This window comes from Rhinolophus sinicus, linkage group LG04 (assembly GCF_036562045.2).
Source record: "Rhinolophus sinicus isolate RSC01 linkage group LG04, ASM3656204v1, whole genome shotgun sequence".
Classification (NCBI taxonomy): domain Eukaryota; kingdom Metazoa; phylum Chordata; class Mammalia; order Chiroptera; family Rhinolophidae; genus Rhinolophus; species Rhinolophus sinicus.
In genome coordinates, this window is record NC_133754.1 from 183,583,088 (window position 1) to 183,599,733 (window position 16,646).

Sequence of the window (16,646 nt, forward strand, 5' to 3'; positions counted from 1 at the left end):
CCTTTCACCGGGGCTGGGAGGGCGGCGTTGGGCCTTGGGCCTTGGGGGAGTGAGGGTGGAGCTGGGGGTTCCAGGTCTTCCCTGTGGACTGTCTCAGAGTCGCTTCCCCCACCGCAGTGGAGGAATTTGGAACCGGGTGGGGGGGCGCGCTGCTAATCCCTTCACTATCACCTAGCTAGACACTTATTGGGGGATTTAAAAGAATCAAAACACTGAAGTTTCCCGCTCCTTAAAATGTGGGTGGGGAGGGCAACACCCCTTCTTCTGCCCCCTCTCCCCGCCCCCAGCCTCCAGCCGGACTCGGAGCGGGACCCCCTCCCTCCCCGCAGCCGGAGGGGCGGGGAGGAGGGGGAGGAGGAGAGGCCGGGGCGAGGTTTGCTTCAAGAAGGGGCGTGTGGCCGGAGCAGCTCGTGTTTTAGCAACTTGGGAGAGAGCGAGGAGGCAGAGGAGGGGAGGGAGGAAAGTTGGTTGCCCCGACGTCAGCGCCGGGCGGGCCGGGCGGCCGCGGAGCCAGGAGACAACCAGGGCGGGACAGAGCTCGGGGCGGCGGGGCGCGCTGGCTGCGACCCCGCCGGCGACCCGGCCGGCGACCCCCGGGCCGCTCGCGGGCATGGACAGCGCGGCCGCTGCCTTCGCCCTGGACAAGCCGGCGCTGGGCCCCGGACCGCCGCCGCCGCCCGCCCTGGGGCCCGGCGACTGCGCCCAGGCGCGCAAGAACTTCACGGTGAGCCATCTCCTGGACCTGGAAGAGGTGGCGGCGGCCGGGAGGCTGGCGGCGCGCCCCGCGGGGGCCGAGGCGCGGGAGGGCGCGGCGCGGGAGCCGTCCGGGGGCAGCAGCGGCAGCGAGGCGGCTCCGCAGGACGGTGAGTGCGGGCCGGGCGGGCGCGGCCCGGGGGGCGTGGGAACGGAACGCGGGGTCCCGGGCTCGCGGGGGACGAGGGGCGGGCACAGATACGGGGCGCTCGAGATGCAGGAGCCCAGACTGGGAAGGAGCCGGGCGCTGGCGGAGACGCTGCGTGTGGCAGGACCTCCCCGGGGTGCGGGCGGCCAGCGTGCGCCGTGGGACTGGCTGCCCAACGGCCACGGTTGAGGTTGTGTCCGTAACGGGGTGGGCGGCGGGAACCAGAGCTCTTCACCGAGGGGGAGCCTTCTTTTGGCCGGAGCCACCTCAAGTCTTAGGAACTCGGGCGTGCGGGGTGTGGGGTCAGGGTGGGGGGTGGGCTGCCTTTGTGCCTAGCGGCCCCACGCCCAGACAGCCTGGGAAGTGGGTGTGATTATACAGCTGAGGAAACTGAGGCTTCGGAAGGGCAACGCGCCCGAGTTACGCAGCTGGGCTTGGAACTCTGCCCCCTCCCCCGCGACGCCACCCCCGCTACTGGTACTACTAGGTCTTCTTAGGACTGGGTACTTGGTTGGGGTGGGGAGGCCTGCCCCCACCTCCAGTCTGCCCCACTAGCAGCTCCCTAGGTGGAACGGCCCAGCCCTAAAGAGCCAGCCCCCCTCTTCTCCTGATAAGGTTAAAGGTCATCAGGAAGGGGCTTTAAAAACAAACAACCCACCCAAGTGGCTTTTTTCAAAAAGTCACACTGGATAGAAAGGTTCTGAGCCCTTGGTAAGAAGGGGGAGGGAAGTGGCTGGAGCAGAAGAGGTCCAGCCCTGAGCGGGTTTCATGAGGGGGCACCCAAGTCTCCACAGCTCACCCAACACCCTGAAGAGGAGGTGAGGTGGTCTGAAACCACGGCTTGGTCCCCTAGCTCTGGGGCACAGGCAGGCCTGCTGGAGGCTCTGGGCCCCTTAAGAATCACCCACCTGACTCCAGCAGCCTTTTCACCAGCCCCTGGGGACCCCCACTTCCTGTACCAGCCTCCAGGTCTCAGGGGAGCCCCCGATGTCTTCATGCCCTGCTTCTCTGATGAGAGGAGGTGCAGGAAAGCGGAGGGGGTGCAGGTGTGTATGTGGGGGACACCTGACACACGCCTGCATCTCAGAGAGCACCCAGCTGGTGCTAGGTGTGTCTGGTGGCCGCTGGCTCCCTCTCAGTGGCATCCACCGCCTGCCAGCCACAGCGGACTGACAGCTCTCTTCACCCTCCAGGGTGAGCATGAAGCGGGCAGACCCACCCCTGGGAGTTGGGTGTCCCTGATGGAAAAGTGGAAGGAAGGTGTCTGGTATGGGTCGGGGTAAAGTGGGGTGTCCTCTGGTGTGGGATGAAGGGCCCTGCCAGCCTCAGTTTGTTCTAGGACTTCAGGTCTCATGGGAGGAGCAGCTGGCTCTGAGCTGGTTTCCCCTGAGGGTAGAGGGGCTTCTCTGATTTCACTCTGATGAATGGGGGTGGGGGGAGCCCAGGAGGTGGGGAGAGAAGGAGGAGCAAATTGAAGGTAATGCAAAGGAGGAAGAGAGAAGAGGAAGGAGACAAGAGAGGAGAGGGGTGCAGGAGTGGTCGGGAGAGAAGGAAGGGGGCCTGGAACTTTTGTCCTCGAGTCCTGCCCAGGGCATGGGTGCCTGTGTGCCCCCTGGCTCCTGGCTGTAGGGACAGACAGTGGAAGGCCTTGCTTCTCCGGGACACAGCATAGAAAGTCTCCAAATGGAGGGTTTTTCTGGGGAGTCCCAGAACAGCTGGTATCAACTGGGGACACAAGAGCTTGGACAGGGCCACTGGTAGCCCCCAGGCATCAAGGTGAGCGGTGGGCCTCCTCAGCAGTCCCTTGAGGCCAGGCCATCCTTAGGGAGAGCCTGGGAGGCTTTGGGAACATTTCCTAAGGAGGGGCTTCACCACACGGAAAATCAAGGTGCTGGAACAGAGGACACACTGGGTGTGAGGTCAGATGGGACGGGGCCCAGGGCAGCCCCCAGAGGTGAGGGATAGGGGGCAGCAGGCAGAGTTGGTCAGTGGGGCTCAACAACGGTGCTCACTGCTGCCTCCCACCTTGGACCCCCACCCAGCTCTGCCCTGGGGACACACTGCCCAGCTGGGGGTTCCTGGCCCACAGGGGGGATTTTCTCCAGGCCTCTGCAAATTGAAGCAAACCTAGACAACATGAGGAGTTGTTCAGGAAGCTAAAAACTCCAGTTTAAAGGATTTTCTTGTGTTTGGGATTACATCGTCCCTGCTCATTTTTGGTGTTAAAACACCCTTTCTTTTATAAAACAAAGCTAATAACAGGAGAAGATTGTTTTATTTTAACGTCCTTACTTGGCAAAATTAAAAGTAGGTAATCCTATATCATTGATCAGATTGAAAACAAATCACTAGTCCATGAAATCCAAATGTTTTATGTAGAGTCAAGCAACTCCCTGGGCCAGCTGGGTGCATTCCAGGGGTGCCCGCTGCCAGGAGAGGCGCAGGCGGGGGACCAGGGGCGGGGCACCCTGTAGCTGCCCCCAGGTCTGAGAGAGGCCCTGGCTGGCTGGCTGGGTCTGGGTCTGCTGACAGAAGGTGGATGAGGAGAGGCTAGATTCCTGCTCTCCTCTCTTCTCAGCAGGTGCCCCCTCTGGTTCCATTGACTGTGAATTCCCAAGTCCCGCTGTCTCCACCAGTGGGAGAGAAGGGACGGCCCATCCCCTCGTCCTGGTGAGCCAGTCCGAATCACTGGACCCCTTTCCAAAGCAGGCAACCAACCCTTGGGGCGCCGGGACCCTGGGCCCAGCAGGCGTGGGCCCTGGGCTGTGACTTTGTCTTCTGGTCCTGGGCCTGCCAGGAGCCCTGGTGCCTCACTGAGGAATGGAACAAGCCCGAAAGTGGGTTTTCCTGTGGCTTCTGGAGCTGTTTCCGGGTCCAAAGAAAACGACGCACCAAAGAGGTGGTGTGCCCCCTAACCTGCCAGGTTAGCAAGCTCAAAATTAAAAAAAGAAAAGAAAAGAAAGCCCACAACATATTTTTGACTCTTTTGTTTTTACAAAGCCTGCAGTAGATGTAGTGCATTCTTGCCAATGATTTTCCCAGACCAGGCTCCCCCCGGAACTGGCCAGGAAGGCTGTGGCTTCGCCGGTGACTCAGAGCAAACCGGGGTCTCGGGTTCCTCCCAAGTCAAATGCTGAGGTCTGCGCTGGGGCGCTGAGCTATGCCAAGCATGTTAGGAAAATAAACCCTCGTTCGCTGCCTGTGCAATGACTTACAACAAAAGAAACCACATTAATAACTGAGATTTTCTTGAACGCATTCCCTCCTGTGGGCAGGGCGGAAACAGGGATGCAGACACACTGTGAAAATAAACAAAGACCCTGCAGCCAGGTGGGGTGACCACACCCCCGCTTCCCCCGGAGGCCACCTGGCTGAGCAGGGCTGGTGGTACCTGTTTCAGAAAACCTCAGAACCAAGTAGGTCCACATCCCAAAGTTTCAGGATGGCAGGGTGCTTGGAGTCTGAGCGGGGGATGGGCTGGAGCCCCATGTGGAGGGTTTGGGTTCCCTTCACAGAGCTGTTCCCTGAGCCACTTCTGCTACTGGTGACAGGAAGCCAAGGGTGAGGCTGATTTGGGTTGGGAACCTGCCCCTCCCCCTTGCCAGTGATGGGTGGGCAGGGCCAAGTGTCTGAGTGGTAGACCTGAAGGGACCATTGAGTTCCAGAGACCAGAAGACTTGCCTCTAATTTTTTGATTTTTATTATTGTAAAATATAACTAACATAAGAGTTACCATTTAACCATTTTTTAATTGTACAATTCAGTGGCATTAAGTACATTAACATTACTGTCCTACCATCCCCACCCTCCATCTCCAGAACTGTTTCATCTTCCCAAACTGAAACTCTGTCCCCATTAGACACTAAGTCCCCATCCCCTCCCCCAGTCCCTGGCACACACCATTCTACTTTCTGTCTCTATGAATTTGTCTACTCTAGGGACCTCATATAAGTGGAATTATACAGTATTTGTCCTTTTGTTACTGGCTTATTTCACTCAGCATGATGTCCTCAGGGTCCATCCATGTTGTAGCAGGGGTCAGAATTTCCTTCCTTTTTAAGGCTGAATAACATCCCATGGTGTGTAGAGACTACATTTTGTTTATCCATCATCCGTGGATGGATACTTGGATTGTTTCCACCTTTTGGCCATTGTGAATGATGCTGCTAAGACCTTGGGCATGTCAATATCCCTTTAAGTCCCTGCTTTCAGGTCTTTGGAGTATGTACCTAGAAGTGGAATTGCTGGGTCATATGGGAATTCTGTGTTTATGGTTTTCAGGAACCATCCTACTGCTTTCCACAGCTGACTTCAGTTTTTCACCAGCTGCCTCTGACTGACTCTGAAAGATGACAGTGGCAGCCTTGGGGGCTTTGGAGAAGGGAGAAAGGAGGAAGCTGGCACGAGAGATAGAATCAGGGCTGGTGGGAGAAAGAGACAACAGAGTTTGTCCAGAACCGAGCCTTGTAACAAGTCTGCTTTCCTTCCCTCCACCTTCTTCCCTCCCTTCCTTTCGCTTAATCCATTTCCTGGTTGAGGGGGGTGGGCAGAGCCATTTGCAGTGAAGGAGACTTGAATGAGGGTTCAGGACAGCCGGGTTCGGGCTCTGGCTTTTGCTGTCCTCTCCACGTGTGACCTTGGGCATGTCATATGACTTCTCAGTTCCCCACCTGAACAGTGCCAGGCGGTGCCCAGATGCTCAGGAGGCCTGGCCTGTCCCTCATCGTGATGTGATCCACACTGAGACATCGCCTCGTGATGGGTCCCCAGGCAGTGAGTGTGTCCCTCAGTACATGCCCAGGAGCAAGGAGACAGGAGGGGTGAGTGAGGGGCCCAGGAACTAGGCCCAGAAGCTGAGAGCCCAGGGGAATTCAGTCGGAGAATGGCTGGGTCTACCGGGGTGACTTGTGGGAGAGGGGACAGTGGTCTGCATCTCTGGCTTTTTGTTCACGGTTCCGGGGGGATCTTCTTCTATCTAATAGGTCATCTGGGTGGAGCTTGGGAACCTGGCACAGGGGGCTCAGACCATCTAGCACCCTCACAAGGGCCCTCCCCTATGAGCAGAAGCTCAAAAAGGCTGGAGCTGTCACTGTGCCCTCCCAAAAGAGTCAGGCAAAGTGACCTTGGAGCAGTAGTGCTAAGGCCCTTACACTCCACACTTGAGGCCTAAAAACACCCTGAAGCTCAGTGTTGCTGTGTATGAAATGGGAACTAGACAGTGATATCCCTTAGAGGTGTGATGATCCCTGAGTGGACGTGGAGGTCGTGCCTGGCACATAGTAGGTGCTCAGTAAAGGGTCTTCATGACAGCTCATGGAGACGCTCAGAGCAGCCCTGAGAATCACACAGGGCTAGTCATTGCTATCCCTACTTCTTGGAGGCTCAGAGAAGCAGAGCAGTCTGCCCAAGGGCCCCACCTAGGAAGGAAGGGTGGGATTGGCTTCTGGATCCCAGGTCCAGGGCTCTCTCCTGCACAGCTCAGCATTGAGGCTGGAGAAGTGGGGGCGGGGAGCCTCACCCATGTGTGGGAGGACTGGACTCAGGCTAAGGCTTATTGGGGGAACTGAAGGCCGGGCAAGAGTGACCAATAACACTCGCAGGCAGGCCACGTGCTTCCCGCGAGCTGGCTGGGGCCTCACATGCCTCACCCCTCGTTGTGCTCCCACCAACCGTGGAAGTGGGTCCTTTTATTATCCCCATTTTATGAAGGGGGAAACTGAGGCTCAGAAGTTGAGCCACTTGCCGAGGCCACATGTTCCCATGAATATGGGATTCCAGCCCAGGCTTGTCCTGTTTTGAAGCCCCTGTTCTCTACCACTGTCCAAGACCATCCCTGGAGTCCCCGAATATTGGGTGGCCCTGCCAGGGATGTCCTCTCCCAGGCAGGTCGCCATGAAACAGCCAGAGGATGGGTCTCCTTAACGTCCACAGAAGCTTGGCCTGGGCTACAGGCCTATGGGAGACTGGCCAGGCCTGGCAGCGTGAGGACTGCCAGGCTTTGGGGGTATTGGAAGATGTGGCCTCCTTCACCCTCTGCAGGCCTGTCTCCAGGCTTCTGGACATAGGAGAGCGGTGGAGGGTCCCTGCCTCTGAGGAACATTGATAGGACAGGCCCTCTTTCCCAGTCCACTCTCAGCCCCCATATTCATTCATTCATTCATTCATTCATTCATTCATTCATTCATTCATTCATCAGACTATGTATCAGGCCTTGAGCTCCTACCATCTACCCAGACGTTCAGATGTGAAGCCCCGGTGAAATTTCCAGGCACTTAGAAGAACCGGCAGAGAGTGGGCAGTTTTAAAAGTTGCCAAGAAAAGCATTCACTCACAACAAATACCATCCTGTTGCCCCATCTGTTTATCTAAGAAAGAACCTTTTAGCATCTTAATCTCAGAGTAAAGAATGGTCCTCAAAACTGATTTCATTTAGCTTAACAAAACAAAACTCGCAAATTGCCCCTATTTTTCTCGTTTTGCGGTAGGTCGGTGAAAACTTGGTCGTGGGCTGGCATTTGGGGACCACATGGTGGACTGGCTTTCCCAGACTCACAGACAGAGAGACGCACACAAACCCGCCCACCGCCCTCCCACAACCCCCCCTCACACACTTGCGTGTACACACACACACACACACACACACACACTCACACCGCTGGGCCCAGAGATCAAGGCCAGGCCCTTAATCGCCAGGGTGGCTGCAGGCAGCTCCTGAATAGATGAGCAGCCACATCACGCTGGACCAGGCCAAGGGTTAAGTGCCTTTTGTGAGGTGGTGAGTAGGAGAGCACCGTGGGAGCTTCCTGTTTAGACAGGGAGTTGGGGAACGTTGTCTCCGTTGGCTCCCATGCTGAGCGGCGGAAGGGAGACAGGGTGCCCCCGCAGCCTCCACGGTCCAGGCAAGGAGACGTGGGTCAGGGGCCTGTTGCAGGGTGCTCCCCAGAGGGGTTTGAGGTGGGGGGGAGCAGAATTGCTGCCAGGAAGAGGCAGGGGCTCCCCGGAACTACAAGGGCAGAGCTTGCCAAGCCAGAACCCGGGACTCGTGGAATCTCAAGGTGTCCTGGGGATGAAGGGCATTAAAAGGCTCAGATGCTCTCGCTGCCCCTTTGCCCTGTGTCCCTTCCACATCTGGGAAGCTCTTGTTCCCAGCTTGGCTCCAAGGGGCCACCGTGATGACAGAACACCATCCACATGGGGCCCTTTACAGCTAATGATATCTTTTATTGCGTCCTAAAAACGGAGCGAGCTCTGGAAGACATTATTTTTAGTCCCTCTTTGAGATCCATTCTGCTTTTCTGTGCGTGGGATGGGCAACCCACACCTTCCGGTTTGGGGGGCAGTGGGAGGGGTTAGGAGGGAGCAGGGGTGATGAGTTACAAGGATCCAAGAAGCTAGGCCTCAGGCAGGGAAGGCGGGTGGGGCTGCCTCAGGATTGCAATCTTTGGAAAAGGTCCTGGGTGTGGGGCTGTGAAAGAGCAGGAGGCCTGGGGGCTGGAGACCTGGAAGCTTCCACAGAGAGCCCCTCGCCCCAGAGCTGAACTAGCACCTTAGTTGCTTGAAAACTGTCAAGGTGAGAGTGTGTCATTTCCTGTGACGCTGCTACCCAGGAGGCAGTAGGAGTGGCCCCCCTGGATGAGGAGTCAGGAAAGCAGGACTTGCCCTGCCCTACAACTTGGGACATACCCTGTCACCCGCCTGAGCCTCAGTGTCCCCGTCTGAGGGGGTTGCACCATCTATTTGTCGTCCTGTGGTTTCAGGAGTCACTTCATTAGAATCGTCAGGGAGCTGGTTAAAACGCACGTTAAGAGGCCCCACCACAACCCATGGAATCAGACTCTCCAGGGCCTGGCCTGGGCCTCTGCATTTAACAGGGCCCCCAGTCATTTATGTGCACAAAAGGGTAAGTGCCGCTGTGCGCTGGAAGGCTCTTTCCAGTGCTGACTCTGCCCCTCTCTCCCCGTCAGTTTGCCTGAGTGGAAAACAGTCCTCTTGGTGGGGATGGAAAGGCCACATGGAGATGCCCATGGGAGGCCAGAGACTGGCATCAATTGGAAGTGTCAGGAAGGGTCCAGTGTACAGGACGGGGAGGGAGCTACTCCGAGGCTGAGCCCCAGCGTTCCCAGAGGCCTGACTGCAGGAAGCTGGGTCTACTAGAGAACAATTGCTATGGACCATCCACCAGCATTCACCAAGCACCTACTGAGTACCAGCCCAACGCAGCCCCAAGCAGTTGGAATGAGGGGGGCACTGCAATAGGGGGAGATTCTTGTCGGCCAGGGTGGGGTGGGGTGGTCAGAAGCCACACTGCTGCCCTGGGAGTCTCTGTCACCCCTGTCACTGGAAAAGCCCACTCCTAGGGTCCTACCCACCTGCTCCTCTCTGTCCCCCCAACTCACCCTGCCCGTCACAGCCTTGCAGGCTTCCTTCACAGGGGTCCTCTTGGGGTAGGGCATCCGCTGCCCCCAGGAGGGCGACCACCTCACCCAGGTTTTATCCACCAGTCCCCCACTGGCCTGTCTGTCTGTCCTCCCCCACCACTGGCCTCCCCTCTTGCCGTGGGCGCAGACGTTTACACACCAGAGATGGCGTTATTAAAAATGACATTTAACCAGAGCTGGAATTACCACGCGGATGGCTGCAAACCTCGGAATCAAAGCTGAGCCGCAGGGCGCGCCTGGCAGGGGCTGTGGGCCTCCTCTGGCCGCCAGAGCTCTGCGCGGGCCTCCCATATAAAACCCCGCAGAACGCAGAGGTCTTGAAAGCAAGTGCACCTCCTTTCATTAGACTAACAAATAACACGTAACAGAAAACATCTGTTAACAGCAGCCCCTAATGCTCTCAAGATGGTGCCGCGGGCAGCCGGTCCAGCCAGCGGGCAGCCCGGCTGCAGAGGGCTCAGGTTTTGGCTGCTCCCACTCCAGGGGGGTACAGGGCCTGGCACCCACTCCTTCTTCTCTCCTGGGCCTCCCCCTGCACCCTGTGGGAACTGGGGGCTTCCTTCTCTGCCTCTCCTTCCTCTGACTCAGTCATTCAGCCTCCCTTCTCACTGATGAGAACCAGTAATTGAGGGTCTGTTGCCGTGGGGACAGTGCCCCTGGACGGTGACATCACAGCCTCCACCTGATCAGCTGTGGAGCCTTGGCAAGTTTCTTCTCTCCGAGCGAGGGCCTCCTTAGTCATCTGAGAAAGGTCGTGCCTCCTTGCAGGGCGGTTTGAAGGATTTTAAGAGATGTTGGAAGCAGAGTAGCTGAGCATGGGAGAGGTGCTCAGAAAGGGTGTCTCTTATGATGAGAGTTTAGGAAACTGAGCCTCAGAGAGGTTAAGTGACTTGGCCAGGTTACGCAGCGGGTGACGAAGCCTCAGCGTCTACTCCTTTCCTGACCCTGCAAAGCACATTCAGAAATGGAGCTGACGAGCTCCCCGCCTTCAGGGCGCTTGGAGTCCACGGCTCATGGCAGAGGATGAGCTCAACTTTGAGAGAGAGCGGGCTGACCTCAAAGCCCCAACGAACCCCGTGGGTGTGGAAGCCAGAGGGGCCTCTAGAAACGTCTTCCCAGATGGGGCCAGAAGACCCAGCTGTATCCCCAGGACCTGAAGCGCCATCCTCACAGCTTCAGGGGTTCTGGCCTGGAGAAGGAAAGGCATCCCAGACTAGGGAGGAATGTCCAGAAAAACACCCCAAAGGTGGGAGAAAAGACAAATTGGCACTTTGTTCCCCATTTCCCCCTCATGATACAGTTTCAAAAAACAGGCCTTCCTCCCCAACCCAGAAGACTATGTTAAGCGCCATGCCTGCCATCCCCCTGCAGGGTATGCCTTGCTTTTTGGTTCCAAGAAAACTGAATGGGATTTATTAATTCTCTCATTCACTCATTCATTGTACAGGTGTGTTGTTTTTGAGGCATTGTGCTGGGAAAACACCAGTGGACAGGTGAGACCTGGTCCCTAACCACGGAATGGAACAGGAAGGCAGTGTCACTCCCCACTGTCAGCTGTCCACATGCAGCCTCTTGCTGAATTCTCTTAGCAGCCTTATTAGGGAAGTGAAGCATTAGCCCCATCTTACAGATGAGAAAACTGAGATTCAGGAGGGCCAAATGACATGTCCAAGGTCATTGATCCCTAGAGCCCAGGCACAATGCCGGCCACTCCATGCCAGGCCCCAAGATGGCCAAGAAGCCAGTATTCTCTTGCTGGGAGCAGCCCGGGTCCTGCCAGGGAGGGACGATGCGTTCAGTCTCCCCGGTTCTCGCCTGGAAACCTCTGCGGTGCCGAGGAAGGTGCCGCTTTTCCGGGACACCCTATTTAAAGCCTGACCCATAGTGGCCAGGCAGGAGGACTCTGGGCTGGGCTGTGATGCAGGGGCTGGGGCTGGGGGCCTGGGAGGGACCCGGGCCTTGGGGAATCTCATGTTTCCAGAGACATCGTGTTTTAATTGGAAGGCCAGCCTCTCCCGCAGAGGCGGCTGCCCTGCCACCACACCCCAGGGCGAGGAGAGTGTCAGGGCTCCAAGCGGGAAATTGCTGGAGACAAGAAGTAAAAACGGCTACTCTGGTTTCACTGGGAAGGAAAAAAGAAAAGGCAGAGATCTAATGCCGCTGAAAGCAGGGTCGTTGTGTAAAGAAAACTATTGCTGTTGCAGTGAATTCAAGTCGGGCTGAGCAGAGCTGGGGGGTGGGGGTTGTGCCTCTTCAAGGGCTGGTTTATCTCTCAAGGGAGGAAAAATGGGGGTGGCATTGCACAAACCTGTCCCTCCTTTGTTCCACAGATATTTGTTGAGCACCTACTTGGTGCCAGGCTGGATACTGGGGCCCCAGCAGGGAACAAGGGAAGTGTGGTCCCTGTTATGGAGGGGTCCTGGCTACTATGAGAACAGATAATGGGGTCCTCTCCCTGGTCTGGGGTTCAGGGAGTCTTCCTGGAGGAAGTGGACTTTCAGAAGGGACCAGAAGGGTGAGTGGAGTTAGCCAGAAGAGGTTGAGAAGGGTGCTCCAGGTGGACGAAACAGCAGCTAGAGGCTCAGAAGCGAGAAAGAACTTGGCTGTTCGAGGAGCAGAGGGGCCACAGGGAGCACGGTGGGAGAGGCCTGATGACCAAGGCCTGGTGGAAGATTTGCGATGTTTGTTTTAGGAGTGGTGGGAAAGCTTTCTGTGCACCTGTGAGTGTCTGGAGCGTCTGGAGCACCCAGTAGCTCTCTTGGTGAGCAAGTGTTCCCGGTCCTGTGGCACGAGTGGCTAACCTGGGGACAGCAGCTGTGTCCCGGCTGCCCAGAGCCGCCTGGGATTCCCCTCTCTCCAAAGGAGCTCATCACTAGCCCTATCTGGCTGCCCCCAGCCCAGCTGCTGTGAGGTCTGAGATCCCAAGTCAGGGAGGGGGCACTCGAGGGGCCGTTCAGAACCAGAACCAGAGGGAGAGCAGGCCCCTGTGCCCAGCGTAGGGCTCACTAATCCAGCTGCAGGACAGCTGCGCCCAAGTCACGGACCCAACACGAGGGCTTTGTGCCAGAGGTGCACAACGTCCCTGAGATGGAAGTTTCATTAGCAGACCCATCATAAGATGAGGAAGGTTGGCCCCAGCTGTCTGACTGCAGGTCCTGTGTCCCTGGAGCAATGGAGGGAGTTTGCTAAGTTGGGGCAGTGAAGCTGAATGATTGGGGTGGGAGGGGCTTGCAAGTGTGCTCATCTTCATCATCGTCATCATCACCGAGACCCCAACAGTCAGGACCATTTATTGTGCACCAGCTGTGTGCTAAACCCTCCCCATGTGGGTCATCTCATTAATTCCTCTGCAATACTCTAGGAGGTGGCAGTCTTATGGCCCCATTTTCCAGATGAGAAAGCTGATGCCCAGGAAGACGGACTATGTATTGAGGGCATGGGGGTGCTAGGCCTCAGATCCTTGTCTACAGTGTGTTCCCCACCCCCACTGGCCCCGAGTGCTGGGCTGCACTCACTCTGACCTCACCCAGCCTGTCCAGGCTTGTTTAGGAAGGGGAGGTCAAGAGTTATAACACTGGAACAGAGATGCTGGACAGAAAGCAGGCAGGCAGGCCAGGATCCTGGGACAGAGACAGCCCCCATTGTGCCCCAGGCAGGCATAGAAAAGGGAGTTGGCCCCAGAGTTCCAGTGGGTCCCCCGCCTTCTCAGGAGCAGGTCATGGGGCTGGTGGGGGCGTGGCTTCACTGTGGGTTCCTGGTCTCAACCTCACTCCCACTTACTGGGTGATCTTGGGAAAGTGTGTCACATCTCCGAGCCTCAAATTCCTCATCTCCAAATGGGCACAATGAAGCACCTGGGGCTTGGGTCGTCCGAGGGGTTGACGAAATCAGCAGGTAGCGACTCAGCTCTCTGCTCACCTGGCCCCAGTAGGTGCTCAATCAACACCAATTTGTTTTCTCTTTCACTCTCCCTGGCACTTGGGAGGAGGAGGCAGATGCACAGCTTAGGACTGGGATGCCCCCTTCACAGATGGGAAAACTGAGGAGGGAGAGTTTTCCAAGATCCCACAGGAGGAGAAGCTGAGATTGGAAACAGAGTGCTGGTTTCCAGGAACTGGCCCCAGTGGCCTTTGCTGATACCTAACTATGCTTTCCAAAAAGGGGACAGATTATCCAGCCCCCAGGGTGTCCCTCACAGGCCCCAGATGCCTCTGCCCCTGCCCAGCCCTGCCTGGTGATCTGGGGCCCCTCTCTGGAAGGACAGCATTGGTTCACTGCAGCCCCTGCCTGGTGGAAACTGACTGCTTCTCACACGGTGAGCATCGTACTTTCATGGCACAAATTGCAACCATGCATAATTTCATGACAAATACCGTTTGTAAGACACAACACAATTATTTTTATAATGTGGTATTTGAGGTTAGAAATTCAAATTAGAGATTAAGTGCAACTTCTAGGTCTGTGGATAAGATGGCGTGGAGAGGAAGACTGAAATATTCAGATGTGCTCCCGCGAAGATTGTAGGTGGGTTCTTGACACCTGTCTACAACATGCACACGCACACACGTGTACATACGCACACATGCACACACACTTGTACTCAACTGATCCCTGGGCTCCAGCAAAGCCAGTTCACACATGGTGTTCGCTCGTGGGAAAGCCGATCTCGACACTGACTCCTTCCTCTGCCCAGAACCCCCATGTCCAAGCAGCCACCAGAAACAAGTTCCGTGATGATCGAGTAGACCAGGGTCTGTGGAGGCAGGTGGTAGGGAAATGCACAGAGCTTGGGCTACCAAGGAAAGAAGCAAATGTATTGGGTTTACCTCCACCGGTGCCAGCTCTCAGCTTCTCCCCGAACCTTTCCTCCCTCCACCCCCCAAAACCAGAACCAGATGGAAATGTAAGTGAATAGTGGGTCTGTGGTCAGGGCACAGTGTGGGATGGAGCCCAGTCAGAGGAGTGTGAAAGCCATCGCCCCAGTCTAGAGAGGCCAAAGGCGGGCTGTGTCCCCTACGGCACCAGAGGCCAGCTTGGAGCCCTGCAAGACAACTGCGGAGCTCTGGGGAGCCCCATGCAGCGTCTTGGGCTCTGTGGGGATCTTGGAGAACGTTTGCTGCTTTTTTCAAACTGGGAACACTAACAGAGGTTGGGAGAGAGGGCTGCCCTGGGCACCCAAGTTACAGGCAGGTCCCTGAGGAGTGGCCATGGTCCTGGTCAGCAGGGCAGCAGCCCTGGGAAGTTGGTAGCCAAGGGCTGGAACCTCTTCATGTGCCAGAGGTGCCCCAGGGAGAGGAGGTCCCGAGCTGGGCCAGCGAGTCCGAGTGACCTCAGTTGGCTCCCTGGGGCAAGAAGCTTCCTCTTTCTGAGCCTCAGTTTCTTCATCTGTAAAGTGGGGATAATGACAAGTAGGTTGTGAGGATGCAAAGATAGGAAGCACCTCCTACAGATGTGGCACAGGGCCTGCGGCTGCGGCTGTCTGTATCATTACTGTTGCCATTGCTGTTACGAGCAATTCCCAGGCAGGACCCTGAGAGGTCAGGTGGAGGACCCAGCCACACCCCTGGCAGCTGCTCGTCCCCAGGGCCCCCTCATCTCCCCAGCTGGGGATAAGGAATGTTCCCACCCAGACTAGCTCCATATTAAGGCAAGAATCTCCCTCCACCCGAGCCTCCACCCTGGGAGCCTCCACCCTGGAAGGGGCAGTGTGAGTAGGGGTTGTTGATTCCCGTTGTCTGTTGGCACATTCAGGGTGAGATGGAGGGGAGGGGTTGCAGGCAGTGTCTCTACCCCTCTCAGCAGAGGCCGTGTCCATCCTGGGGGCCTGCTTGGGTGTCTTTACCTCTACTCAGCCTTGGACACAGCAGATAATTGAAAACCTGGGCCACCAGAGCAGGGTCAGGACAGCCCAGGGAGGGGCTCTGGCTTCTAGTTCCACTGTGGAGACCTCAGACTGCTGCCCCCACCTTCCCCTCCTCCCCAGCTGTGCCAGTGCCTGCCAGGCACCACTAAAGCCACTTCTTTGGGTAAAGTCACTGTCCACAGGGAGCTCCTGCTGGGACCCCCTTCGTAACAGCAACAAATTGTTCCTCCTGAAAAGGCTGCCACGATGGCCTAAGCCGAATGTTCCACCCTCATCTTTACAGATGGCTATCAAAATTCCCATTTTACAGGTGAGAAACAGAGGCCCCTCCATTCAACATGCATTTCTTGAGCCCCTACTATGTGTAGGCACTGGACAGGCATCTACTCATCAGCCCTTAGGAGCGTCCAGTTAATGGGAGACAGGCAATGCACTGACAGTGACACAAACAGGTAATTAATTGGCGTTCTGGTAAGTTCCACCAACTTAAGAAGCACAGGGGCATCTGGAGCTCAGAGATGGGGTATTGTCATCCGAAGGCTGCACAGCTAGCACCTGGCGGAGGTGGGATCAGATCCCGAAGACCTCCCACCCCTGCAAGCCTGTGGCTGACAGGAGCCCCTCTGAACAGGCTGCGAAGATCCACATCTCAAATTAGTTGGGGGAGGGACCCAAGACCAGCCCATGTGGGGGGGGGGCGGGGGGGCGGGGCTGGGAGCAGAGGAGAGAGGATTCCAAAGGCAGGACCACAAGTCCCTCTGGCGCTGTGCTCACTGCAGACTTGGGGGTGTGGGGTTCCAAGAGTAGGGGGCACAGTACTCTAGCTCTGCCAGGACAAGGACAAGGGTGGGGCTTAGCAATGTGCTAGCTAGGACTGTCACCTCTGAGGGACAGAAAACCGGCCTCAGGTCGCTTAAACAAAACTAAGGTGATGTTCATAGCTGAACAATCAAGGGTGGGACTTCAGGCACTGCTGGATCCAGGGCTTAAACAATGGAGCAGCCAGTCTCCTGGTGACATGTTTGGGGCCCTGCCCACCTCTGAACCAATCACAGTGACTGTAGTGGAACTGCGTGCTGAATGGCTGAGGGCTGGACTGCGTTGCGTGGGGCTTCACCCGAACCTTTTGGACATGAATGGAGGAAAGCTGCTCACCAAAGGGTTGCTCCTGGACATAACAGAGCTGGTATTTATAAGGAATTGTTCCCTGAACAGCACCAGGCAGGCCCTGCTTTATGTGCGTCACCTGCGTTATCCCACCTAATCCTCACAGAGGGACCTATATTATGCTTGCTTTATAGGTAGGCAGCCAAGGCTCACACCGGTCAAGTAGCTTTCCCAAGGTCACCCAGCTTGTGGGTGGAGGAGAAGAAAATCACTCTGGGCTTCTCTCTCAACCAAGACCCTCAAAGCATCCATCCAGGCAGCGTGGGCAATGGGCACT

The 16,646-nt window shown here is 56.7% G+C and overlaps 1 protein-coding gene across 1 annotated transcript in view; it reads left to right on the top strand.

Annotated features, from left to right (window-relative positions):
* The first annotated feature begins 403 nt into the window (after nucleotides 1-403).
* Nucleotides 404-16,646, top strand: part of PRRX2 (paired related homeobox 2) — a 40,545-nt gene continuing 24,302 nt past the window's right edge. The window contains exon 1 of the mRNA XM_074331173.1: nucleotides 404-863. Within this exon, the coding sequence (XP_074187274.1) occupies nucleotides 611-863 (253 nt within the window). The 5' untranslated portion in view covers nucleotides 404-610. The remainder of the gene's footprint in view (nucleotides 864-16,646) is intronic.